The following is a 26326-nucleotide window of genomic DNA, read 5'->3' as shown; positions in this document are numbered from 1 at the left end:
CCATCTCACTCTCTTTTCCCCCAGCAAGCTGTGTGGATGGATGAAGCAGCCAGGGGAGGGTGGCAACCCAGATGTGAGCTATCTGATTAATGAAGTCACTCTCAGGCATGCATCATAAAACTCAGACAAAATGAATCATTTCAGAGTTCTCTTATCCGTGTTTCTCCTCTCCCCCCTCTTTCACATGCTTAAAGGTTGGGCAGGGTGCTCAGGCACACACCCACTACCTCAGTGCTGGTTAGTCCCCATATCCAACGTGCTGTAGATTAGAATTGCATTTAGCTGGTTGGATGCATTTGCAAGACCTGCTTGTGAGACAGCTCTTGGTTTTATTAGTGGTGCTCGCAGTAGCCCAAGTCAGAGTAGTCTCTGCACCAGACAAACATGAGGGAGAGGTGGCTCCTTTCCAGGACCAAGCAGTGTTATGAAAAGGAGATGGTATTTGATTGGGCTTCTTCATGCTGCAGATCACCATTTGTTGCTGCATCTGTGGTGTGTGGCTATTTTATTGACCCTTACTGAGTTCAGTCTTGGTGAAATGCATTGGAAGCAAATTTTTCCTAAGCTGATAATGTTGTTCCTTGTGGATAGCTTCCAGGCAGGGGCTTCATAGTCCAGCAGAGCTGGAAGTGGTGCTGTATGCCAGAGCTGGCTTTTCTTACTGCTTCTGTTTTACAACAGGGTAACTTAATTCATATCTGTAGTACTCCTGTCTTTGAGTGGCATGAGGTGGAAGTGAAACTTCCACAGCCTAACCAGGTATGAGCTAGGCAGCCGTGCAGCTGCTAGGTGATGAAGCTAAATGTTGACATAGACTCCATTGCTTTGATGGAAGCATTTTAGAAAGGCTGTGCAGGTGACGCAGAAACATTCCAGGAGTTAGTCTGTACTTGTTCCTATTGCTTATAAAATGTTTCTTGCTTTCTTTCTAAGTTAGCTTATTTAAACAAGCAACAGCATCCATTCAGGCATTGCCTAGCGCTCCAAAAAAAACCAAGTTCAGCTCTAGATCAGCTATAAGCCATCACAACTCCTTTTGTCAGGAAACCTTTCTAGCGCACGCAAATGCTATGGGGGAAAACACAGCCATGATAAATGTTGCACTGGGAGGAGCCACATAAATATCTAGATGGAGCAGTGCCTCAGCAAACTGCTGTTTCCAGACTGGGGAAGCATTTCAGGATCATACAAGGGCTCACAGTATTATTGACTGTTGAACACAAGGAGTGGGCTCCTATGCAGTGTGGAGAAGCAAGCGAATCCCTCTCATCAGGAAATGATAGCGCTTCTGTGTCTATAACTATAACTGACATGTAGACCAAACAGGATTATGGTTCATTCAGCTAATTAGCCCCCTTGTTTTTAGACAAGGCCTACTTTATAAAAATCAGATGAAAGGATTTCTTGCATATATTACTTACCAAAGCTTTGTTAACACCTCACCACCTTTAATCTCTCTCTGTTCTTATTTGTATTTAGTAATCTATCTGAATTAGCAGTGGTGTGACCCATTCTCTGCTGAGGCCAGACTGCCAGCTTATAGAAATTACTGAAACGAGGCGCCAAAGTAATGTAAGGACAAATGCCTCCCCATACAGATTGGCATGAACACTGGAGGCAGCATTTGAGCGTAATATTGACTAATTATTTAACCATGAGTGGCAGCTTTGAACATTGTGTTCTTTTTGCTTCGCTTCCCACATTTACTGTGAATCTAATTACGAAGGGAACAAGTATTTCTTCTCAGGTCGCTGAAAACACAGCAGCTAGCTTTGGGAAAGTGCATGGGATGCAAAGTGGAAGCAGCCGTGAACTGCACGTCAGCTAGTTCTCGTACTAGAGCTAGTACTACCATGCTAGCACTAGTACTCACTGAACAGAGAGAGCAGGTGTTGGTGGGGATCTGGTCTGAAAATCCAAAAGCTGCTGATAAGAGAAAAATATATCTTAGACTAAAAATGCATAGTTTTAAATGAACCGCTCAGATTATTAGCAACATGATTTTTTTTCCCTCCCTTTCCAGAGGGCTTGGCTTTTTAATGATGCTTCTTTCTGTGATGTTAACAAGAAGTGTCCAAAAGTTGGATGTTTTTCAGTAGGGGTCATGTGTATCAAGAGATATGAGCCCTTGGAAGAGGAATGTAAGCTTCTGGCATTCACGTGTGCAAAATCTCTCTGCTATAGACGGAAACTTTTCTGGATTTAAAGGAGTATGTATGTACAGTAAACAGCTGGATCCCCTGAATGATAGGAGATAACTTTCAGTTGCTTGAGAAGGCAGATGGTCATCTTATTCTTTCCCTTGCCGCTATCTTTTGGTCTCCTAACCCATGAGGTGAAAAAGAATAGACTTCAGCTCCTAAAGAGCTGAAGCAGTAAACATGGCAGTAAGGTGGGAATTAATGTTTAAGTGCTGCACTGAAATTTGTGACACCCTGAGCAATTGGGCATGTATCTAAGAAGAAATTTGAGTCTGTTCCTATTTATTCTGCAGCTCCTAGAGAAGAGGACTGTCTCTTCAAATGGAGTTTGTATACAGTCAAGTCAGACTCATGACATAGACCTCAATGGAGACTTGTGTCCCAGAGTTACCCTGGACTAACCTCTCTCAGTGCTGAGTGTAGGCTTGATGTCTCAGCTTTTACTTGAAAAGTATGCTTTTGTGGCCTTGTGCCTTCCCTCAGTCCTTTGGAGTAAGCCTGTCTTCACTGTTGGATTTGTCAGGTTCAGAGAACATGGTTCTAGCTCAGCCCAGAGGTGAGCTGTGAAACTTGAGTCTGTGCATCCTCTCTGGGCATGTGCATATTGCTGGGATCTCCAAGGGCACCTGTCTGCCGCAGCTCGTTGTGCGGCTGCCAGCTCAGCCTCTCTATGGCTTGTTGGGTTTCTCTTCCATAAGCAAAAGGTCACCTGGAAGATTTTGCTTGGCCCTCAGGCTCATTCAGAGTTGTGGGAGGCAGCTGGAAGACAGCGAGTGCCTCGGTGGAGCAAAGCTTGCTGGCTAGCCATACTCCAACCTCCTCCCAGCAAGCCTGGCTGCACACACCTGTGCTTTTGTGGCAGATTAACACGGTAGTTGTGGCAGGCTAAGGACACCGTTGGGTAAGAGACCAGATTGCTACTGCCTTGAGGTGCATTCTTGGAGGCTGGAGTCACGTGAAGTATAAATATATCCTCTTACTCTTTCATCTGGACTCAGATGATGCCAGGCTATTATATTAAATGCTGTGTTGCTGTATGTACTCTATGAATGACTTTGTGAATGATACTTTTTTGCACAATAAATCAGGTGGAAATCCTCTAGCTCTAGACCAAGGTGTTAATACCAGCCATAGCCCTTGCTTCCTTTCCATTAAGCTTTATTGAGTTAGCTATGGTTGCTACTTGCTGTGATTTTCCTCTGTGAGAAATCTGCTGGCTGTCTTTCCTGGAAGTGCCCAATGGATGATTTTAACTACAGAGGTTGCTGAGACATGCCAAGACCAAGATGTCAAGGTTGGCCTTGAGCATTTGTCTCCACACTACCGGAAAATTTATTTCTGAAGTAAAATGATTGCCAAAAACCCATTAGATAACTTGATGTCCTCTGTTCCTGGTTATTTCCAAAGTTCACTACAGGGCTCTGATCCCAAAGTGCACTTTTAATAAGCTTGCAATTGTTCTGTTTGTTTTAATTTAAGGTATCATTTCTGCAAACACGTAGTTGTACCGCTTTCTCTTTGTCCTTGATGCTGAGCTGGTTGTGCATATTAATTAAGGGCCATTAGCAGAGCAAATGCAGAGCAGTGCAAAATGTGACTGAGCACATGTGCTGTGCTGCTGTCTGCAGTATTCTGTGTTGCACCACTTTTTGATGGGATTTGAAAAATTGCAGGTGAAAACATACTCTTCCTTTATTAGCCACTATTATTAGAACCATATGGCTTGAACTGAGGAATAAAGTGCGCCTGGCATGTATCAACCTAGCATGTCTCTGCAGATGAATATAATTTTTTAAATGTAAAGGGGAAATGAAGGTGGGCTAGTGTTGTTCACACAATTGCTCTAGGAGATGCTGGCACTATTTCTTATCTTTAAGGTCACGCCACAGGGTCACTGGAGGATAACGCAGTGGTGCAGGACAAGTTCTCTATAGGAATGCTGATGTACTGGTGTACACTTGCATTCAACTTTTTGTATTCCCTCATAAAATGAGAATCATCCTTGTTTGTGTGGACGTTAACATGTGATACACAACACAAATTTGTGGAGGGTATTTGCATATTGGTGTGCCGCTACTGTGCTGCTGAGTGAAGTTCAAGATGAGACCTTGACCACCCTTGCCTGGCTTGTCATGAGATCAGAAAGCAAGCTGTCACATTGCCTAAGAGTCTCTGTTTTTGAGAAGAAACATAAATCCTCCTGTCTCAAAGCAGTCTAATTACAAATTACCTGGAGTAAAGGAGGAATTAGTCTTTTGACATCCTACTTAGTATTTTATTGTTTTATGCTGCTTGTGTTTTTTACCACTTCATCATGGGGTGATGGTCCCTCTTGAAGACAGGACCCTGAAGTGGGTAGAAACCGCAGATCTGGTCTGCCCTGGGGATTACGTGAGCTTCCCCTTGTCTAGAGAGTGTTGTGAGTACAAGGACTGTGGACACCCAAGATTTGTGCTGTGCTGTCACTAGGAAAGTGAAATGCTTCTTCCTTGGTCTCCAGAATTAACATATGTGATAGGTCCTCAAACACATACTTTATTTTCCTTCTTATTGGGATAAGAGGGTGTATTAAGCAATCTCTCAAAATCACTTCCAAATCTGTTCTCTGTTGCTATTTCTTGTTATTTTGCACTGTCTCCTTGTGCAGCACGGGGCTCCAGCCATAGGCAGCATCCCGGGGCAAACAAGATCCCGTTTCCAATTGCCACCTCTGACCCAGCTGCCATCGTGGAAGAGCCTCATCGATCCGACAGCAGCCACCACCAGCCTAGCATCATCTAGTAGCTAAAAATAATGTAGGGTGGAAAAAAACACCCAACATCTAAATATAAATCTCTAATGCCTCAGTAGGGAGCATTGCGTTTCCTAATCATTCAGTCAAATTGTTTAAGGATTGATTAATACTAGAAAGCCCTTTGTTTCCATCTTGGTCACCGGTCTCTCCTTACCCCAGCTCTTTCTTGAGAAGGCAGAAGTTTCCTTTTCCTTCCCTCGCGGTTTTCCAGCAGCCCTTCCCTTGCTTGTGTGCCCTTTCTCATAAGCCCTGCTGCCCACTGGAGCAGTGGGAGCAGCACACGGTGCCCAGCCGTGTTCGCAGAGCTCTGCCGGCTCCTGCAACAACCTCCCAAAGAGCAGCATGTTAGGCAAGAGGAGGGGTTCAAAGGGCACAGCGTGGCATTCAGGGCATCATGTCTTGCCAGCTGCAAGCGGGCACGGCTCCCATGAAGTCAACCCACTGAGTTGTACCACCTGGGCTTTCCACCCACCCTTAATCATAGCACAGGTTGAATGAAATAACACGCAGACGTGGAGAAAATGGCGAGAGTGGTTTTTTCCCCAAACCGTCAGCTGGCTGCTTTTGAAAATCAAAGGCTAGAGAGATTTCTTTCCTCAGGAACACATGCCAAGCAATCGTGCTCCATTGTTGCCGGCAGATTTGTTTTTGCACACTTCAGACAGGAAGAACGGCACTCTCGGCGCGAAGAAGCTGGCACAGTGCAAGCGAGGTGGGAAGAGGGGAAAGAGCCAGCAAGTGGCAGCGAAATCTGCGGCGGCTTCGCGATGTTCCCTAGCAACCCGCGCCCTGGAGAGCCGCTTGCAATGTCTCTTCTTTATCAGTGCAGCTGCATGTGATGTACTAGCCTCACCATGGTCTGACTCGCGCTATTTTGGGTTTAAAAACTGAAGCGTGTGATTGCAGTGCTGTCATGGGCATAAGGACTTTGGATTGCTCTCTTGCACAGATGGGAGCAATTCACAAGGAGAGTTGGGAAAGTGACTTTCTGTTCTTGCTTGAATGTTGTCTGGTACCAGCAAGTAAATACCGTCTTGTGGCTTGAAGACTTTGTGATGAGTAGATTAGATAGCTCCCCTACCATTTGTTTTCCACATAAGGTGGTATTGCAGGGAGGGCTTGCGTGGATGTTTCTGGAGTAACTTCTTTCTTTCCATCCACTGCAGACACATGTGGGTCTTTGCACGTCAGACACGTGGAGCATCTTGCTGTCTGGGGCACCTATGCTGATTTTCTTAATGCTTCCTTGTCTGCTGTTTCCCTGCTCTTGGCCAGACTCACTGCATCCTGTCTAGCCTCTGGGAGGTCTTAATGGGGATTCAGCATTGAGTGCTAGATGGGCATTCCTGTGGACCAGGACAAAAGAAGCCCTCTATTTGTTTAACACAAATATTTACAGCCCATACAGTGGGTGCTCAGAATGTGAGCTGCCTCATGCACCCGAAGTCTAAGCTGGAGATACAGCATCTTGGAGGTGGTAAAAGAAGGACAGTCACTGTGCCTGTTTAGGACCCAGCTTCTTTGTTATACCATTTCTGAACAAGGTTTCTTTGATTTAGCATCTGTAACAAAACCATAAAGTAATTTAATATTGCACATAAGCTTCCTTTCCTGTAAAGCAGCTTCAGCCCTGAAGATGATCCATAGGGCCTTCAGCTGGCTTTGCTCAACTCCCTTGCAGAATGTGTCACAACTGCTATCACAATCACAGAAGCATAAACAATAAGGCTGGAACAGACTTGAAGATCTGTCTGCTGCTCAGAGACAGAATCAACTCTGCCTAAGCCATTCTTCACAAATATTTGTTTGTTCCTACTCTGAAAAGCGTCAGTGATGGAATTCACAGAGTCTCCCCAGGCAATCTCTTCCAGCACTATGCTGGCCTCACTGTCTCTCCTCCTCCATGTTGCAAACCTCCTAAAGTGTGTGAGTGATTTTCAGATGTGTCCCCTATGTAGTGAGGTGTCCTGAGCCCCCTATTTAATAGTGTAAAACTAATGCAGAGGGGCAGAAAGGGACCATGGAAGGAAGAACACATAGTTTTGAGGGAAAGAAGAGGAAGGAGTCTGCAAAGTGTTTGACATTCACAACTTTTTTTCTAGGTATGCTTTTGAAATTTGCTTGACTCTTAGGAACAAGGGTAGGCGAGAAGGGAGGTGGAGGAGTCATGCTTGCTCTGAGGTCCTCTCCAAGAGGGAGCCAGCTCCTCAAAAGGAGCAAGGGGGGAAGAGGCCCTGAAAAGCAGGTTAGTCTGAGCTGAGAGATGGTAGCAGGAATCTATGACAGCCAGACTGAGAGGGGCCCCATAGTTGCGGACAGGGACTTTAACTAAGCCCTAGAGTGTCACCTGCAAGAAAGCAGGTTTCAGTCACCCATATCCCCAGAGAGTGGGGTCTTTGTCTGCAGTGTTTGCTCTTGGTCTGGCAGGCTGGGAGCCGGTTTTCTCCCTGTGTCATATGTTCCTGTGAAAGAAAAATGCAGCTGAGGGCTCAGGGAGCTGCAGTTAGTCTGGGCCAGGCTTGGACAGCCTTGTTGACTCAAATAGTGCCTCTCGGCCAGCCGATGTACACCTGAGTACATTGCTCACTTTGGCACGCTAAGCTAGATCCTGCGCTGCTGTGTAAATCAGCGAGTTCCCTGGAGCGACTCTGATTTGCACCATCTGAATGTCTAGCCCATCATTTTCAAGTAAATTCTGCAAGCAAAATTATATATATCTCTTTGTTTTTCCCCTTCAGCCTTTGCTCAGTCAACCTGCAAGCTGCTTAATCATTAAAAAACAGAAGGGGGCTACTGCTGTTGTTGTGGTTGGACAGGACACGAAAACGTTTCACGGACAGAGAGATCTTTTTAATACATCAAAGTGGTCCGGACGCAACATTATGTCCTGCCACAGCCCTCAGCCTCCTCAGCTGTAATTGCACATGCCACTGCCTCTTTCGGTTTGCTCAATTCTCCACGAAGTACTGCTTGACCAATTAGCAAGATAAGTTTGTCTCTAACCCAGGAGGTATGTGGACAGCCTTCTTAACTGCATCTCTGTACATGGAGGAATGTTTTGACAGCTAAACATGGATCTTGTTGAGCTGTCAGTTCTGCTAACTCTCCCAAGTGTGTCTTATTTATTGAGCCATCAGGCTCTTCCTGACCTCCTCAAAGTGAGTCCCAGACACACAAAAAAGACGGCACAGAAATACAGCTCGAGCGTGGCCTTCTGAGCAGGGCAAGTTTCTTCAAGCATTTGATGCTTTGAACAGCCCAGATCATTAGGTCTGTATGTCACTGCAGTGGCTGCGCCCTCAGGCTGGCGGCAGCATTAGAGGCTGCAGCTGGGGAAATTCAGATTCCCTTCCTTAGTGCACAGCCTGGTTTGGCTGCCAAGATCTTAGGGCTTTTTAGGAGGCTAATGGCAAAGCAGAGAATGAGGGAAAGCAGTAGAATGGCTCTGAACCCAGGGAGCCCCACACCCACTTCTGGCTCCAGTGCCGAGCAGGGAATTTCTTCTCCTTGCTCTTTATTCCTAACCTGATCTGGCTTGGAGACCTTAGGTACTTCTGCAGTACACGGCACAATCCCTGCAGCACAAGCAGCTATGCACTTACCATCTGGAGCATTGTGACCACAGAGTAGTTTTTGTGTGGCTGGAAAGCGTGCCTGTGACGGACATGGGATCATGCATTACATGGGGCAGGGGAAGCGGAGGGGGAAGCACGCAACATTTGAACCCCATATAACCCTTCCATGTGGGAATCAAGTGAGACTGAGCGTGTAGTGCTCTGCTCTGGGTACCCAGCTCCCTGATGCCCCAGCAAAAGCACACGCACACGCGTCCAGAAGCATCTGACCAATCCCATAGTCTGAAATGAGTGGGTTTTGGTTAGCATTGGATAGTTCTCGTACAAGGGAGCGATTTCAGTAAAATCAGCTGATGCTGAACCTCTCGTTTGCTCTTGCTTTCCTTCTTGCTCCCTCCTCAGAGTCTGCTGTTAGTCCATCCTTCCATTTCATCCAGCTCCTTTGCACATTAGTCTTTTCTCAGCTCCCACTTCCCTCTGGTTGTGGTAAATTCCTGAGCAGGGACAGCGTTTCAAGGGAGACTTGGAGTTTTTATCTGGGTAATAGCTAACTGCCCTGGACTGTATTACAGGAGAATTATGACTTTGTTGAGAAATTTCTATTGCTGTGAGCCAAATGAGAGATCATTTTCGTAAGTACATTGGGTGAAATAAATGATAATCTAGGTGACGGGCATTTGCCCTGGCCTTTTTCTCCCAATTGCAGTATAGAATTTGGCACTGCTTTGTTCTGAAAATATTATTCCTGATTATCCTGAGGTAATTGATAGTGAAACATGTACAATTCTCTTCTAAAGCAGCAGTGCTTAGGCTATCAAGATGACGTGCACTGGGGTCTGCAGCCCTTCACTCTCTCCTCTTTCTTTTCTCGTGTATTAGTCCCTCTGCTCCTGAGGGTACTGTTTAATTTCAACACCTTTTTCCTTACTGCCAATGTGTCGTATCCTCTGTCTGGCAGGGCTCAGCATCACAGTAGCATCTACAAGTACAACTGATGCCTTGTGGGTGCGGGCTGCACCGGGAGCTTGCTGCCAAATGCTTTCCTGGACTCTAATGTGGGCAAGTAGCATTAGGCCTGCAAGCAAACTGTCCGTTTTTGGTGGACACCTCCATTTCACAAAACGTGAGAGAGATCTTTAAGTTTTTAATAACCCAGTCATTATGATCAACCCCAGTCGGGTAATTTTATGAAGAGGCCATTGTCCTGGCTTGGGCTGGAGATAACAGAGAGGCCAGGGCTTGCTGGTAGAAGTGGTACATGGGAGCTGCTATGACCCTCAACAGTGGTGGTCCAGGCGTGTGCTCCTCATGAATTAAATAACGGGTATTTGCAAATGCAACTTGACAGGATTTTAGATGGCTGAGCTGGTGTTCAGGCAACCTAGAGATACCTGTGGAGGGCTCTTCATGAGGAGAATTAATTGTTTTAAATGCAGTAAAGCTTCAGTCTCTTAAAGGTGTATAGACCAATTCAGCAACAAAACCATCCACACAGATGTTATAAAATTAGAGACGCTGTAACTAAGGCCGAAATTAGAGGACGAATTCTGATCTTTACTGCTTACATATTGTCTTGAGCTGTGTCAGTACCCTTTTAATAGTCTTCTCTACAATCTTTCACCACAAGTCTTTGAGGTGCAAGCAAATGAGCTCTCCCTCTGACTTTGGAGAATAGCAATCTTCTCATTATTATTTGCAAATTCTCTTTTCTCTTGCATCACTAGAAGAGGTGTCATTTTGAATATTTTGTTGTCATCCTTGAAGCGCGCCTCAGCTGAGGGGCAAGCACAGTAGATGGCCTGGGCTGAATCCAGATGTCTGGTCTGTCTGTTAAGTTTCTGCCTCCTTTCCCCTGACTCAGTCACCTGATGGACTGAAAGTCAAATGAAGGATCATACTCAGCGCTTACACTCTCTGACGTGTTCGGAGCTCCCCATCCACTTTCCAAAGGAATTCGTACTCATTTTGTTGAAGGGGATTGGGACCCTCCAGTTAGCACTTCAAGAAACATGGGCTGTGCAAAGCTAAAAGAAAAACAGCAAAGCTCTCAGAGCAAAAGCTGCACATGAGTAGCTGCAACAGCAAAGCTACACATGAGAAAAAGAGAACAGGTGATTCTGGGATCAGAACATGAGTAAATGGAGAAATCTTCCTGTCTTGAGATAAGAACTTTCTGAGTCCAGCGGGAATGTAATTTGCTTTTGCCACACTATTGTTTTTGCTAATATTATTCTTATCACTTTTATTTATACAACAAGACTGCTGAGGGGCAATGTTTGTTTTGAAGATGTTATAATCTTAAAAGACAAAACGCAGGCACATGTGAGTGGAAGGAGGCATAACTTTGGCTACCAAAGATAATTAATAATAGTCATAATTTGTACTCATTCAGCATCTTTCATTCAAGGATCTCAAAGCATTTTGTAATCAAGAGTTCATTGAGACTCTTAAACTCTCTTGAGACAGCCGAGCATTAAGAACACCATTTATAACAGCAGGGTGCAGGATCAGACTGGTTAAGAATATTGCTGAGGATAAAACTCAGGGCTCCTGCCTTCCAGTGCTATGGATGCTGAACCAAGCACCCGGTCCAGTCCGAGAAGCTTTTTTTTACTGTAATTTATATATATAATCTTTTAATGTTAAGCAAAATATGTAGTCTTCATTTAAGTCACTGGTGTCCTGGGAAGTGTAATGGCCCATGTCACAGTTGACTAAAAATGAGACTACAGATAGTGGGTTAAACACATTTGGTTAACCATTTGTTTGCTGTTATAGTTTTCACATGAAAAAAGCTTAGATTGAAACCTGTCTTGGTGATGGAAAGTGATGTGATTTTAAGTTTCTTTGTGTATTAAAACAGAAACCCAATTTGCATATTTTAAGTATCTTTTCTAGCATATTCAGGCATCTGGCAAGAAAGCTATATTTAAACTGTTAATACAGAATGAATGCAAGTTTCACATGCAAAATTAGTACCATTAAAATTGTGAGATTTATTTTTCTTTTGAAACAAGTGATGCCCCAGCACTTCTGGTTTTGTTACCTGATAAGGCACTGCAGCTGGGACAGCCTATTTTTTCAATAGGCGATGAACCTGAACCGCAGGACAGGTGGTGCTCATTGCACAAACACCCACTCCAACCTCCAGCGCCGCATGGTGAATGGCGGTGAGCTCCCTCGTCGCTGTGGTCGGCCGGAGAAGGCACTGCACCAGAGGGGTGTGTAAGCCTGTTGCGCAGCATCGTTTTTCGTCGTCTGTGAAAATGGTTGAGCTCTGCCTTTGTGAAGTGTTTTGCAAAAGGAAAATTTAAAAAAGAACAAAGCTCAGTTATTTCCTTTGTGTTTTAGGGCTGCTTCTGGAAGGGTAGGTTTTGGAAGGAGAGTACGTTTTTTTTCAGTGGTTTTACTGTGGCAATGAATTGCCCAGGCTAGTTGTATACTGTGTGAAACAACACATCTCTTTTCATCAGTATGAATTTTGGAGCATTCCCATTTTTACTAGGTGTGCCCCTGTGCTTGTCCTATAAGATGAGGATACAGCTCAGTTGGTGGGGGACCATGAGCCTTGCTTTGGAGTGCGACTCGCTGTGAGCAGATACCCCCACAGTTCTATGTCTTTCAGTAGTGCTACCTTGGATTTACACAAGGGAGCTCTGTACAGCTCTTGAAGCTCATCATCTCCCCAGGCAAGAAGCCCTAGATGGCACTATGTACCCCAAGATGTACAGCCGAGATGACAAGTGAATTCAAACCCATCTACAGCACTTCCCTGCACAGCTCAGGACTAAGGCTTGGCGACTGTCATCACCTGTGGATGCTTATGGCTCCTACCCTGAAATGCAGATTTTGACCTGCTGATAGCAATAAATATAATGCTTAATTAATTAATACTTTGAAGGCAGCCCTGGAAGCTTATGGTGTTATGATGTAAAGAGGAGGGGAGTTGATAAGCAGTCTCTCGGGTCTTTACTGCTGGTGATGATGCATGGAAATAAGAGAGCGCTTGACTCTGAGCCCAGATGTAGAAAGGAAAGCAGCTTAATAGCAGAATAAAGCCTTCAATCTTGAAACAAATAGACATGTAAGCATAGGACCTCCTGATGTAATTTTGTGAAGCAGACCAAGCTCTTCTAGCCAATAACATAGGCGTAAAATGATGCAATCTCTTCATCCATATATTGGTGTAATATGATGCCTCATTCTCCCTCTCAGTAGTACCATTGGGTTGTGCCTTGAGTTCCTGTCTTTCTTTAAAAGTGCCTAAAATGTCTGTTACCAAAGTAAGTGGGGTTAATAGAAAACACAAACCAAAACAGTCCTCTCCCCTTTTCATATGATATAAGTTTTGACAAGTAAAGCGTATTTGTGTAATGATAGGGCCAGGGGGCCCCAGGCAAGATCAGGCACTGCTGTACTTGTTTCTGTATATACATTTAAGCAGCAGTGGGACATGAAAGTGTAGTATTTTATAGGTGTTCTTATTTGAAACATAGTTTAAATTTACTGTTTCCTGAGATATCATGTCAAATATTTATTACTTGGAAATCTGTTTGGTTTGCTTTTTCTAATGAGAAATGGCCAATGTTGCTCCATAAAAATCAAGCTCATCTCCTGTTAACCCTGAATATATAAACAAACCACAATGTCTAGCAGAAACAACAACTCTCCGTAATAGAAGTGGAAGCTGTCATTTAACACAGTCTTGCTCAATGCAGAAGCAAGCAGCAGATAGTTGTGTTTACAGATTATCCAACTTCTATAACACCTAGCAAAAATAACCAGCCCTTCCAGATTCAAAACATTAGTGAGAACGTGAAGAATAGCAAGAAAAGCTACTTAGTCTGTTTGCATATAATAGTATACAAACAATCCAAGGACAAAACAGTCATGCTCATTTATTACTGTGCTTGATGATTAATAAAACACTCTGTCTCAGTGTAGTCACATTGCAGAAGGTTTGAGAGCTTTGCAGGCACTGATTAATTAAGAGAGAAATAGTGTTAAACCCATTCTACAGAGTAATTAGGGTGCATGTATGGTGATCCTGCTGAATTCAGTATCAATACAGAGAGACCAAGATTTTGGTTTCATGACTATATACTAAAACCTAGGCTCCGGAGTCGAAACAGGCATCTGTACAAGCAGCCTGATTTTCAGAAGTCCTGCGAACTTCTCAGCTATTTAATGATTTTGCATTCTGGCTCTATTGTTTTCCTTTTAAAACTATCAGACAAGGTACCTCCTCTTCCACCTATCTGCATCCCAGTTTCACAGTGTAAGAAAGAGAGATATTTGGGCAAAATTGCAGGCTGTGAAGTTAAAACATGTCGCAGGGAATCTGGGCAGAATTGTCTTTTCAGGAATCTGTATGTACCCTGGCAGCTGTAACTTTTCACTGGGAAAATAAATCAAGAATTAAAATATTTTTTCCAGTGTATCTGCTCTGCAAGAGAGATCAGTTGGCCTTAATTATAAACTGAATTACAGCTGCAGGCAATCTTGAGATTTCTTTGGGAGCGCGACTCATAAGAGATGTCGCACCATGCTGGACTTCTTGGTCTGAAAGTTTGTGATTGTTTTGTGCAGTCAATAACTTAAATGAAAAAGTATGGTCTTTGTCAGGCCATTGAATAAAAAATGTGCTGTGATGCTATTTAACTGTTTATTTAACTGATGATCAGTTTTGGAGAGTGAAGTGAAAGGAAAGTGCTAACTTTATGCAGATGAACAAAAAGAAAAAATGAAAGGGAAAGTAAGTATCAGTGAAAGATGTTTCTGGCTGCCTTTCAATTCCAAATTGGTCTAATTCTACCTTCTGAAAAGAAGATAATTTCCACGTTTCTGTAATTGGGAACACATAATTGAAGTTATTTTCTCTCAGAGAGAAGAAGTTTCTTCTACAACATTTGCAAATGGACAAGAAAAATGACCACATACAGTGCACTCTGAATGGTGGTGCATTCATCACAGCATCGTCTTCAGATGTATTTGCAGATTTTGTGCTGTGGTTTTTACCCATTTGGGTAAAAATTTATATGTGGATGGGGAAGGTTCACATTGGTGACTGTACTTCACTAACTGCAGAGCTCCCTTTTCTGGGCAGCCATTACATCAGAGACAGCTGATTACCAGTGACGTCTGGAGTAGAAAGCATGTGCCAGAGAAGTACTGAAACAAGTATCAACTTCATGTACCAAAATAATTATGCAGTGATTCCACACGACTGCTTCTTTTGACCTGGCTTTTTAGGAACTGAACTTTAATGAGGAAGATGAGCCAGATGTTGTTGCAGCGCTTTGAGAGTGGCACAAGTGATTACCTCACTTCCTTTCGTTTGTAGCATGAAGATATTTTCTGCCATGGGGTTTAACTTTGGGAATGCTGCTATTTCCCTAAAAGTTCCATTAACTAAGCGTGCAAGAGAGTGTTTATTCAAGATTGCATTTGCGTCTGCGCATGCTACTGCAATTGCCATGCTCTTCCCTGAGGTTACTCAGTGTTTGATGGCAGTAGCAAAGATTGGACTCAGGTGCTCCTGCTCCTAAAGCATGGTCCCTCCGGCTGGCTTTTTGCTGACCAAGGCTCTCTTCCATTTTCATGGGTCAGTTTATCATCCCTGATGCTGCTGTGGTTAGCCAGACAGAGGGGTGCTCAGGGAATTTGGGAGGTCATGTCGCAATTCGGCACAGACCCCAGCTTTGAGCTGTGTCGAGCTAAGGAAGTGTGTATTTGTGTGCATTGAGGCGTCATGGAGGAAAGAGAATGCATGAAGATAACGCTGGTAGATTAGACAGCAAATTGGATTTATAGACAGCCTTGATTGTTGTACAGATCAGGGGAAAATAGAGGAAGTTTAATAAACAACAACACCACAACTCGGTTTTGTAAGGAAAGCCAATTATATTTTTACCCTGACCTAACAAAGGAGGAGGAAGGAAACTGTTTTGCTGAAACAAGGATTTTAGATTGGACTAAGGATACACTTTTCTCTCTATGTTTGTGTGCGTGCATGTTCCAGCAAACTCAACAGCATGTTCATATGCATGAAATGCATTTTCCTGGAGGCACATAGTCAGCATGTGCCATGCGAGGAGGAAGAAGATGTGCCTAGCACTGCTTAAATGTTGGTCAAAAAGGCATAGCATTTTTAGTCAAAATAAGTTTAAGCGTCTTGTAACATTGTGGTTGGTATTTGTTATTTTTGCTGACGTTGGGTACTGGATAAGAAATCTGCCTGGTTTGAAAAGTGCAATGTAGATAAAATATGAGAGCAGCCTATTTATTGTGTGTATGAGGCAATGTGGCCTCCGAAACCAGAGAAAGTCAGACAGAACTGAAAATCTGCAGATTTTGGTCTTTCATTTTAAATGGCACCGCCCAAGCCCTTACTGAAGCAGGCACGAGCAGGCCCTCCAGTGGAGGTGTGGGAAGCTGGTGTAGAAGAGAAGCAGAGGCTTCACACATCGCCTGCCCAGGGTGTCCTGCCACGGCCTGGCTGGTGGTGGCCTGCAGATGCAGTCACTTTGGGTCGGAGAGTGGCCGGTGCAGGTCTGCAAAGCTGAGTCCAGCCCTGGTGGGCTGTGTGCGAGGCTGAAGATGTGGAGCTCGCAGCAGCCTGGTGTTGTCTTTGCCTTAGAGCCCACATGCGATGATGGGCAAATCGCTTCAGCTCCATGCATCTTGCTTCCCTTTCCTGTGAACAGCTAGCAGCTCGTGCCTTCCGTTTTGATCCATTTATATTATAAGGCCCGAGGGTAAAAGCAGTGTTTCAGATTGTGTGTGGATGGAGCCCAGCAGAAAGGCTGGTGCTTCCACATGTTCATGCCGTGCTAAGGGAAATACAGGGATGGGGGAAATACAGGGATGGGGCCATCATCAGCTTCATGCCATACTGTCTTCTCCGTGCAAAGTCTAGGGAAGGAGTCTCATTCGATGGGGTGGTAATGGTCATTCCTTTCTGCATGGTAACTGAAATAGGTACAATAGATGGAATAATATTTTAAGAGGCTCAGTTGCCAGATTGATTTCTCAAGCTAATAAATCCTTGGCTGCACTTGCTGTGTTAAAATATATGTTCAGACGAGATTCATGATCAGCTCTTAGGAACAAGAGAGCAAAGGAAAAAAATAGGTTGTTCCAAGATTAAATGCTTTACATTTGGCACCTTTAATTGGCTTATTAATAAACCTTTTTTTTTTAGGGCTATGCTATTTACTATTTCTAATGAAATAGTTGTCAACTAGCCTTCTAAAAACAGCCACAAAGCACTGGCCAAGGGTGTCTGGGTGTGCTGGGTCAAGTACCTGGCTCTGAAACTCCTAGTCATATGAGTGGCCTTATCCGCACCAAAATTATGCATTCCACAGAGATGGCACGTAAATGAAATGACTTAAAAAGCAAATGCAAGTCCTGTGCACCATACAGGCCTGTCTCTCCATATGAAAAAAGACGTTGTGGTAACCCAAGCACATCAGCGTGGTTGCATTTGTACAATAGAGTGTACTGAGCTGTGCATGGACATTCAGGATTTTCAGATGTTCAGTGGCTTCCTCAGAACAACTACTAGACATCCAGGAAATCCTGAACAAATGCACAAAATCCTTGAGTATTGCTCAGAAAAAATATCCCTGAGCAGAAAAACAAAACATCTCTGTGAAAACCTGAATGTATGGTAGGTCCAATCTATGTTCTCAGTCAGGGAGGTTGAACACATGGCAAACAGACCTCGCTCAGCCCTCCACAGAAATTCATCCAGCCTGGGGCTTATTCCAGGTGCCCCTTCTTCCAGGGTACCGTGCCACCCATCTCCTTTGTGCACTGAGTGGCGGGCAGGCAGCGGATGCAACTGCCATGTTGTGTGTGCACGGCAAATCCCACACCTCCAGGGAGTGCAGTCGTGCTGCTGCGCTCGTGGGTGCCGTGCCTGTGAGAGAGATAGGTCAACAAGCGAGGGGGGAGATGGTGTACAGCTTAGCATGGGCCCTGGAAAAATAAATATGACAAGGTCAGGAACAAGCAAGTGTTTGATTTTTAGGAGTGGATGATTGAAGTATTACTGCAAACACCGTTCTGAGACCTTCTCTGCATTGATTGATGTCTCATTTGAAATCTCCTTCTTGCCTGAAAGAAAAAAGCACGGACACATTTAGTTAATTCTCTTGCAGTGCTTTAAAGCTGCTGTTCTCTGTTGAACATGACTGGCTCAATAAAGATTCATCATGTCAGATGTAGTCTCTGTAAGCCAGATAGATATGACCAGTGTATTGTTTCTCCGGTGATTTTACATTTTCTTCCCATTTAAGTAGGTATGGAGCATGGAAAAATGCTTCCTTGTAGACTAAGGCTCATAAGTTTCATATCTAAGGTCCAATCCTTGATGAAGGCACCAATTAATCAATGAAATCACTTGCTTTACTGAACTGCCACATTTCATAAATAAGTTAGTTTTTGCGTGCAAGTCTTTCAAGAAAGCGGTGCACACAAGGAAAGCTGGTGTCAGCATTTTTTAATCCTGAAATGACCGAGTTTCTCATTATGGACACCAAACTTAGCTTCTTCTAAGAAACTTCTAGGCATGAGACTATTTCTGTGCTTCTCAAAATGTGCCTGTACTTCTGCTGATTTCCAGGGAGAAGACTCACTGAGACAGACTGCAAATACTGTATGCCAGCTGTTAGCATATGAAGGCCAAGAGGTCTCAGTTTCTAAGCACGTGTTAAAACCTTTGTATCCCTTATACTAAAAATCTGTAGACCAGCTCCTGCTCTCACTAATGTTAACAGCAGAATTTGTGTCAAAACAAACAAGAAGAGAACATAAGCAGCAGCTTGGGATTATCTGTCTTTGTCCATATACTCCACCACTGTAGGAATGATTGTTATAGCATCTTTTATGTTGTGTTGTTAAGTGATGGAAGCTTTTGCCAAATCCAAACTGAAATGCTTCCAAAGCCTTTTTCAGTGTTGGAAAATGTTTGTATCAAGTTATCCCTGGAATAATTTTCTCCTTTATTTATTATTATGTGCTACCCAGTAGACACCTAATTATGAGGCACAGAATACTTCTCATTCTAGGAGGATGTATAGCACTTCACTGGATGTTTTTAGGAGTCCATTTTCATTACATTAAATGAGATGTTTACTTGCGTGAATCCCTTCGGTTTTAACAAAAGCAAAAATAAGACAAAGAACGAAGTTCAGCACTGAACAGCCAATAGACCCTCTTACTGCGGGTGAATGCTTTTATACCACATCACAGACTGTTTGTCCTTTTTTTTTAGAGTGGGTATCCAAGCTCTGGACCTGCATCAAGCACTCCTGCCTTCAGGCCTGAGGACGAGCTGGAACATCTGACCAAGAAAATGCTGTATGACATGGAGAATCCTCCCTCTGATGACTACTTTGGTGAGCAGTGCTACATCACAAGTGTCTGTAGACCCTTTCTGTATTTACAAAGTTCAGTAATGGGGAGGCCTGGAAGCTATGCTGTTAATATAGTGACATTCATATTGATGGATTTGCTTCCCATGCTTGGGCTGGAAGTGTAATCATCCATAGGAATTCCTCTGTAATTTCAGCATAAATCTCATGGTCTCTTGCTGTATGTTTATAGTCTTTCTGGTTATAAAGTTGAGTTTTTCAGCGTCTGATTCATTTTTACACCATCTGTCCCCAGCTTCTAGGCTACCAGGCTGAATTCAGGTGCAGTGTGCTGTCTTGCCCGTCTGCCCCATCCCTTCTCACTGCAGCTGCAAAAACCTGGCAGTGTAAATGTCTTCTGTTCCCAAGGCACGGATTGTCATTTTCTGTATGCTCACATAGATTAAAAGGAAATCCATTTTGAGTCAATCAGGTTGGTTTTACATGGGGACCCGTTAGCCCAGAACTGGGTCCAACGAGTGCAAGGAAGACAAATCTGAACTGATTGGCTCATAACCGTGTCATCTTCCTTGCCTGGCAAAAGATAAGCAGCTAATTTCCTTTTTAAGTGGTATAGAACGGAATTATCTCAGGCATCTATAGGTGTAAAATATCTATCTTGCCTTTGTATAAAACACAGATGATGTGGCCTCTGAACACTGCATATTGTCTGTATGCTCAGTTTCTTACAGGCTTGGGTGATTGTGTTGTTAGGAAACTGCCGAAGACCCAAGTAGGTCATTCATTTTGCATTCTGTATATTCCTTTATTTTATCATTTCCTAAAAACTTAATTTACATTGCTCCCTAGGTCTATTTGCTATAGATTTCGGTTGGACCAAAACATTTCTGGCCTAAAGAAACTTTCATGGTTTGGTTTAATTGGAAAGCAGGTAGGACCACGGTTTCACTAATAAACAAAGATCTTGCAGTGACAAGGATCTGAGAAGGTCAACATGTTCTCATCAAACAAACATTGCCCCTGTAGATGGGGTTGATATCAGTCCCCATTCTCCGTCAGTACCTTCTACCTTCTATGGTCTCCACCCTCTCAGCCGAAATGTCTTCTCTATAAACATTGATAGTCATCAGAGTTGATGACTAGCACAGATCTGAGGTGTAAGCAAGAATGACTAACTGAAGAGAGGAAAACCAGAGAGCATTTTCTCTGCTTCTGCATTTAACTTCATCTCTGCCCGTATCCATTTCTGTTCACTCTGATGTTTTAAAAGCGAAGCAACAACCAAACAAACATAACATGTATTTAGCCATTAGCGTGGGTGGGCAAGAGGGAGCAACTTTTTTCCCTGCTACCTTCAGGCAAATGGCTGAAGCCCTGAAGCATGAGATTTGATTACAGTCATTTTCTTAATGCAGAGCTGTGAGTGGCAGGAGCTGGCTGATGGACTAAAGCCCACCCAGTTCTCCCCACAGCCCAAGAAGGTAGGCAGGTGAACAAAGAACTTGCAGATTCACAGGCTCCAAGGTCAGAAAGGACCTTGCTGTTATACTGCCTAATGTCCTACTCTCTGTTTCTCCCAGAAACATGATTGAATCATGACTTTAAAAAAAAAAATCTAATCTTATCTTAAAGACTTCAAGCAATGGTGAGTCAACCTACCCTGATAAGCTGTTCTAGTGATTAATTTTCCTCACAGCTCAGAAATTGCTTCCTGAAGTGGAGCTTTAGTTTTGTTTAGCACTTGTATTTATGAAGCTTAAATGCTTGGGTTTTGCAGACTAATACTGCATCACTAAGACGGCTCTGCTCTGTTTGAGAGTGTGGTACATCAAAATTTTTTCATCCAAATGGGGTGCGTAGCTCAAAGGGTTGGAACATAAAGTCTCCCAATGTTAGGTCATCAATTTGGCTATCAGATGGGAGGTCAGACCAATGCCATGCCAATTGCTCTTAATTCAGCAGGTGACAAGAAAATGGAAAGGAGGCTCCAGAGCATAGAGAAATTTTGCCAGTGTTGTTTATATAAGCGGTAGTGTGATCAAAGATGGAATAATCATGCGTGATGCAAGCTGGAAGATGAAAAGCAAACAAGCCTAGTTGGACAGGTGATGTTTAATTACAAGCAGCACCTTATTGATCTTCTAATTACACTGAGTCTGTGCCACTGAAGGTCATCTCTGAAGCAGTGTCCAGCCTTGGTGTTCTTGATGTGCAGAATAACTGTGTGTGGGGCTGAACTCCTCCTCAGCTCTCTAAGCATGCTGTGCCCCATGCAGCCATTTGGGAGACATGGCCACAACTAATTATATACCTACAAAGAAAAACATAAAAGAAAACCAGTAGTTCTGGAGCCAAACTGCTTTTTATGGTTGGATAAAATCAAAGAGATGGGCTGCCCTCATCCTCCTAGGTTTGTTCCAGCCTGAGCTACTCCCAGGGGAAGATGGTCTCTGGAGTCAGAGTGGATGAGGCTTTTTGATATGGCTGTGCAGGCCGGGAGTTTTGTGCTAATTCTGGCTGTGTCAGAGCTAAATACCCATCTACTTGAGCTGTCAGCCAGTGCCTTTCAGTAACTTCATGCTCATGTGGAAAGAGCAAATTAAGTGTGGGAGGAAAAAAAGCGTCTTTCAACTTTGGTTAACTGTCTCAACCAGTATCTCTGCCTTTGTTCTTTTATTTGTTTAGCATGGTAGCGTGGATTGTACAAGATTCATATGGCACATTGATCAAATAATCAGAAAAAGGACAAATGGGCAGAGACATTGACTCTGATTTGCATTAAATATCTTCTGCCTGAGGTCTAAATGCCATGGTAATTGTAGCATGCCAGATAGCTGTCAGCTAATCACTTTTATTAGTTTGAATTTAGAAAACTGGATTTCAGCGTATTAAAAGTTGGTTAAGAGCAGATAGGTTTTGAATTGAGGAATCTAATTAACCTTGCTAGAAAGCTGCAAGGCGCTATATTAAGTCATGAAAATAATTTGTTGGAATAATTACATTTGAACTGTCAGGCTGGAGAAAGGTCATTTTACTTGGCCCGTCAGCACTCTGGGATCTTTTTGGTAACCATCTTCCTTCTGCAATTTCACTTGCTGTTTCTCTGGTTTTTGATCAAGCCATCTCGATTCTGGAGTCAGTGTGGGTAGAGTGGAGGTTCCTGGGGAGGGATGAGGAGTAGGATCCACTAAAGTCGTCTCTTTACCCTGGAAATGCCGGCTGGTACTGCTGGCAGACCAAGTGAACTGAGTTCAGGAGCAGGACAGCCAGCACTTCCATCAGGTCTGTGCTTACTACACCTCTCTGCAGCTTGCCTGGGTGGAAATTACTGAAGGTGGTTTCAGAGTCAGGGAACTGTTCTAGCCAGCGATCACTCATGCAAGCAGACACAGCTGGCAGCACGGCACGGTTCACACTGCATTCCCAGGGAACTCGGGCGCATAGTGAGAGCCAGAAGAAGCATGTTAGAGACACGCTTTGGAGCAGCAAGATCACAGTTTGCAGCTGTTTGTTGCCTAGACTTACCACAGCAGCACAATCCAGTCACTGGGAAATCCTCTAGCTGCCATTGGCAAGGCAGTGCTTAAGCATGGAAATAACATCACTGAGCATAATAATTAAAAAAAACGGCTGTGAATTTTTAGGAGTTAAACATACATGCTGGGTATTCTGTCTAACTTAGTTTTGTTGAAAGGCTACACTACCATACTAAGTCTAAGCACCCCGATCTTTGGTGTATGTCCTCTCCTACCCTTCTGTAGGTTATGGAGTGACTTCGCCTGGGAAGTCCTTGGCAGATCAGCAAATTGAAGTCTCTTAAGTCTAAGCTGCTCTTCCTTCTTTACTGCTGATTCAGTTGCTGATCTGTGGTAGTTGGCTGTCTTTAATCAAATCCCCTTTTATTAGAAAGGATTCCCAAATGTGTTACACACTGTGCAGTAGGGATGGTTTCTCTCTGTCACAGCCCTCCCTGTTGATAAATGTGCTATTGCAGATAGGCATGTCTGATTTGTTGGGGAAAAAAAAAAAGAATACTTTGTGGAGTGGAAATTGGGTAAGGTTGAGGGAGGAGAAATGGATATTTACGGAGATTAGGATGAAACAAACAAAATTGTTGTTGGCCACCATGGGAAATTAAAGCCCTTGATTTTGCATTAAAAAAACCCCCAAAATCTACACACACAAAGATCACAACTGTTCTGGACCACTGTTTCAAGTCTCATAGAAAGAAATGACTTCTGGCAGCTTATCAGTCTCTATCACCATGCAGACAGTGCTGATTAAGACTGGAAAAGTGCCATCAGGGCCCCTCATGTCCTGTTGCCTTCTGGACTATGTCCCAGCTGAGTCACTCCCCACAGCAGAGGAGTTTCCCTGACTGGTGGGAAGAAACTTTCTCTGGTATTTTACTGTAAGTGCTCAGAGCTACCAAAGGAACCACCAGTTTTACACATTTGACAATGTATATTTCACAATGTAGCAGTCTCCTTTTGTAGCTCCAGTGTGCTGTAGGGATGCACAAGGGAAGGAGAGAGATACTCTGATGGCCCTGTTGAAAGTACTCAGTTTGTACAATACAGGGACTTTGATTTGTCCCAGAGCTGGTAATTCAGGATATGTAGTTTTCTTATGTCTATATGCTGTATGTCCTGACTTTGACAGTGGGAGAGGTGGTGCAGAGTTAGGCTGAAGAGCAAGGCCAACAAGCAAGATGCTTGACTTCCTTTCCTGCTTCTCATCCTGACCTCTTGTGAGACCTGTGGTAGATAATTTTACCTTTCTAAACTCCTTTTTTCCCCCTTTCACCCTATTTGCAGGGCACTTAATCTGCATAGTCCTTCAGACAGGAGCTGATTAACAGAAGCAGTTGTATGAGTGCCCCCCATGGAGAAGCCTTCATCTCCAATGGTTCTCTGAGAAGCTGTGTCACAGTTAAGACTAAAGAATGATAAGTGGCACCAGTGTTGAATCTCTCAGGGCTCTGTCAACCTTTCCACTCACTGGCTTTGTGTCTCCACTAGGCTTCCATTCATAAGCTAGAAATCCTTCACTAAGACCAGAGACATGGTGTCCAAACAGTGTCAGAGGTGTTCCATAATTTTACTTCTTGAGAGGTAGGACATGGGTTGGCAGGTAGTAGTCCAAGAAAGATATGGGAGAGAGTGTGGTAGAGTCATAGAAGCTTCAGATGAGGAGGCACAGTAGGTTGTCCAGCTATGGCTTCCTTCAGTTCATGCTGTCTGTGTTTCCTTTGACATGACTCTGTGCATTCAACAGTTCTAGGGTCTCTAAATTGAACGTGTTCTGCATGGCATTTCAGTCTTCATCAGGCATTTCCATAGCCTCTAAGAGGCTCAAGTAGCCTCTTAGTTTCATCTGAATTACCACCACAAAAAGAAAATGAAAGTTGTCATATCTTGCCTGTGTTTCTAGGTCTCTTCTGAAAAGGTTATCATTAAAAGATGCATATTATTATTACAAGAGCATAATTACATCGTAATTTTGCCATGTAATGTGATGTGTCATCATGCCTTTTGTTTAAAGGCAGGGTTTCTGGTGCAAGATAGCATATGTCCTCATCTGAACAACATCTGGGTCAGAAAATAGTAGGTTAGATTTTCAACGACTGATGAGCCGACAGTCATTTTCTGTTATGTAACGCTCACAAAAGCAGGAAGAACAGACATATAATGGGGACCCTTTTCTCCATTGTAGTTCAAGTTATTATTTTTTATGTTCAAGCCATATTCCACCATTTGCGCACAGCCTCAAAGGCTGGGAGCAGCCTGCGCTCAAGGGAGGTCATAGTGCGGTACCATCAACATTCAGCTGCCCTCTTGTGGCCTGCCGCAAGGGGAGTCACCCTCCCTCTGCTCCCCAGGGGCTTTAATTACCCTGGTAAATGGCTTTCAGAGCCTGTTTCTTCAGTCTCACTTCTGTCAATCCTTGCCACCCCCATCTAGCTTGCTTTCAGGGAGTCCTGTGACTGCCGGCATCCTTGCACAGCAGGTACAGGTAGAGTTTGGAGAGCAAATTTATAAGGATAGTCTCAACGCTACCTACTGGGTGAATTTTGGCTCACAGTTCCAAAGTCGAAAGAGAAAAAGAGGAGGCCAGTCAGTGGTTGAAGAGCAAAATATACCATGTCTACATGCATTTATCTGCAGCCTTGAGAAAGGCAAGAGAAAACAGGGACGCAGAGGCTGGGAGCTGGTTTAAGTTGCTTTTCAGCATTTGAAAGACTGTGTAAATGGATGCAAAAGTTTGATTCTTCCTGCTGTTGATGTGATCCACATCCTACTCTGCAGTAATTGTGGGAAAAATGTTTTGTGAAGCTAAGCACCTAGATCTTTTTATGCCAGGAATCTTAGTCTTATAAAGTTTTGAGTGCAGATCTCTTAATGAAGATCAATCAGATATAACAGTCAGAAAAGAGGGAAGGTGGCACTCTTTTAAGCCCTGAGCACCTGGTACCCACATGTGCCAGGAGGCAGGAGACTCATGTTCCCTTTTTCCTCTTCTTATTCACACAAGAGTGGGCAAGACTTTGCATCATGAGTGTTTCTGAAGCACAGTCTTGTAAGAGACCAGCACTGCTTCACAGATGTGATCTAAATCTTGCATCAAAACCAAAATTACCCTTTATTACTGTAGGTGATAAAATGCCAGCTGGAACAGGTAGCAAGCAGCATGACTTCCTTGGTGTTTTGAAGTCTCTGGTTTAGCTTGAATTACTGGCAGTCAACCTAGACATATTTTTACTTTTAAACAGAACTGATTTGATACAGAAGTCATTTAATGGAGAATAAGTACAGAATACCAAGGTAGCATTTTAGCAAAGGGATTTCCATGATCACCTGCGTGCTGTGAAAGAAAGGTGGGTTTCAGGCTACAAGTGGAATTAGGTTTGTCCCGACAGTCAGTAAATGAAAGCTGACAATTTCCTGCTGTCTTCTAAGAGGAGTGAAATGTGATAATGAAATATCAGGGATGTGTCTTTCTAAAGTACAGCTGTATTCTACAGGATTCTTCAGCATGTTTAAAAATTAACATATCCATGGAAAAAAATTACTCCATGAGGGTGGTAGATATTTCTTATGTTGTGATAGGGCCCTTGGTGTGCTAGGAACTGTACAAATGGATAGCAAAGCTCAGCCTCTTTCTGAAAAAACTGTTGACGATGATGAGTCTACTAGCCAAACCCCCCAAAATTAATAGTCCTACATGAAAACAAAGTAAATCTACCTTTATTTGAGAAGCAGTTCAAAGAGAATCCAGCTTGTTCATGATAAACGTACATGCCCAAAGTAAACTCTATGGACTGAAATGGCTGAAGAATTGATAATGAACCATCAAGTCTTTGGCTGCAGGTCA

The 26326-nt window shown here is 43.6% G+C and overlaps 1 protein-coding gene across 15 annotated transcripts in view; it reads left to right on the top strand.

Moving 5' to 3' along the window:
• LPP (LIM domain containing preferred translocation partner in lipoma) overlaps positions 1 to 26326 on the top strand; it is a 344459-nt gene that overhangs the window by 242617 nt on the left and 75516 nt on the right. For all 15 annotated transcript variants that reach the window (XM_054834703.1, XM_054834699.1, XM_054834691.1 and 12 more), the window contains one exon: positions 18853 to 18976. In XM_054834703.1, coding sequence (XP_054690678.1) covers positions 18853 to 18976 — 124 coding nt within the window. The remainder of the gene's footprint in view (positions 1 to 18852; positions 18977 to 26326) is intronic.

Source organism: Grus americana, chromosome 9, assembly GCF_028858705.1.
Source record: "Grus americana isolate bGruAme1 chromosome 9, bGruAme1.mat, whole genome shotgun sequence".
NCBI lineage: Eukaryota > Metazoa > Chordata > Aves > Gruiformes > Gruidae > Grus > Grus americana.
The sequence above is the reverse complement of the archived record's forward strand: the minus strand, read 5'-3'. Positions and strand labels throughout refer to the sequence as shown.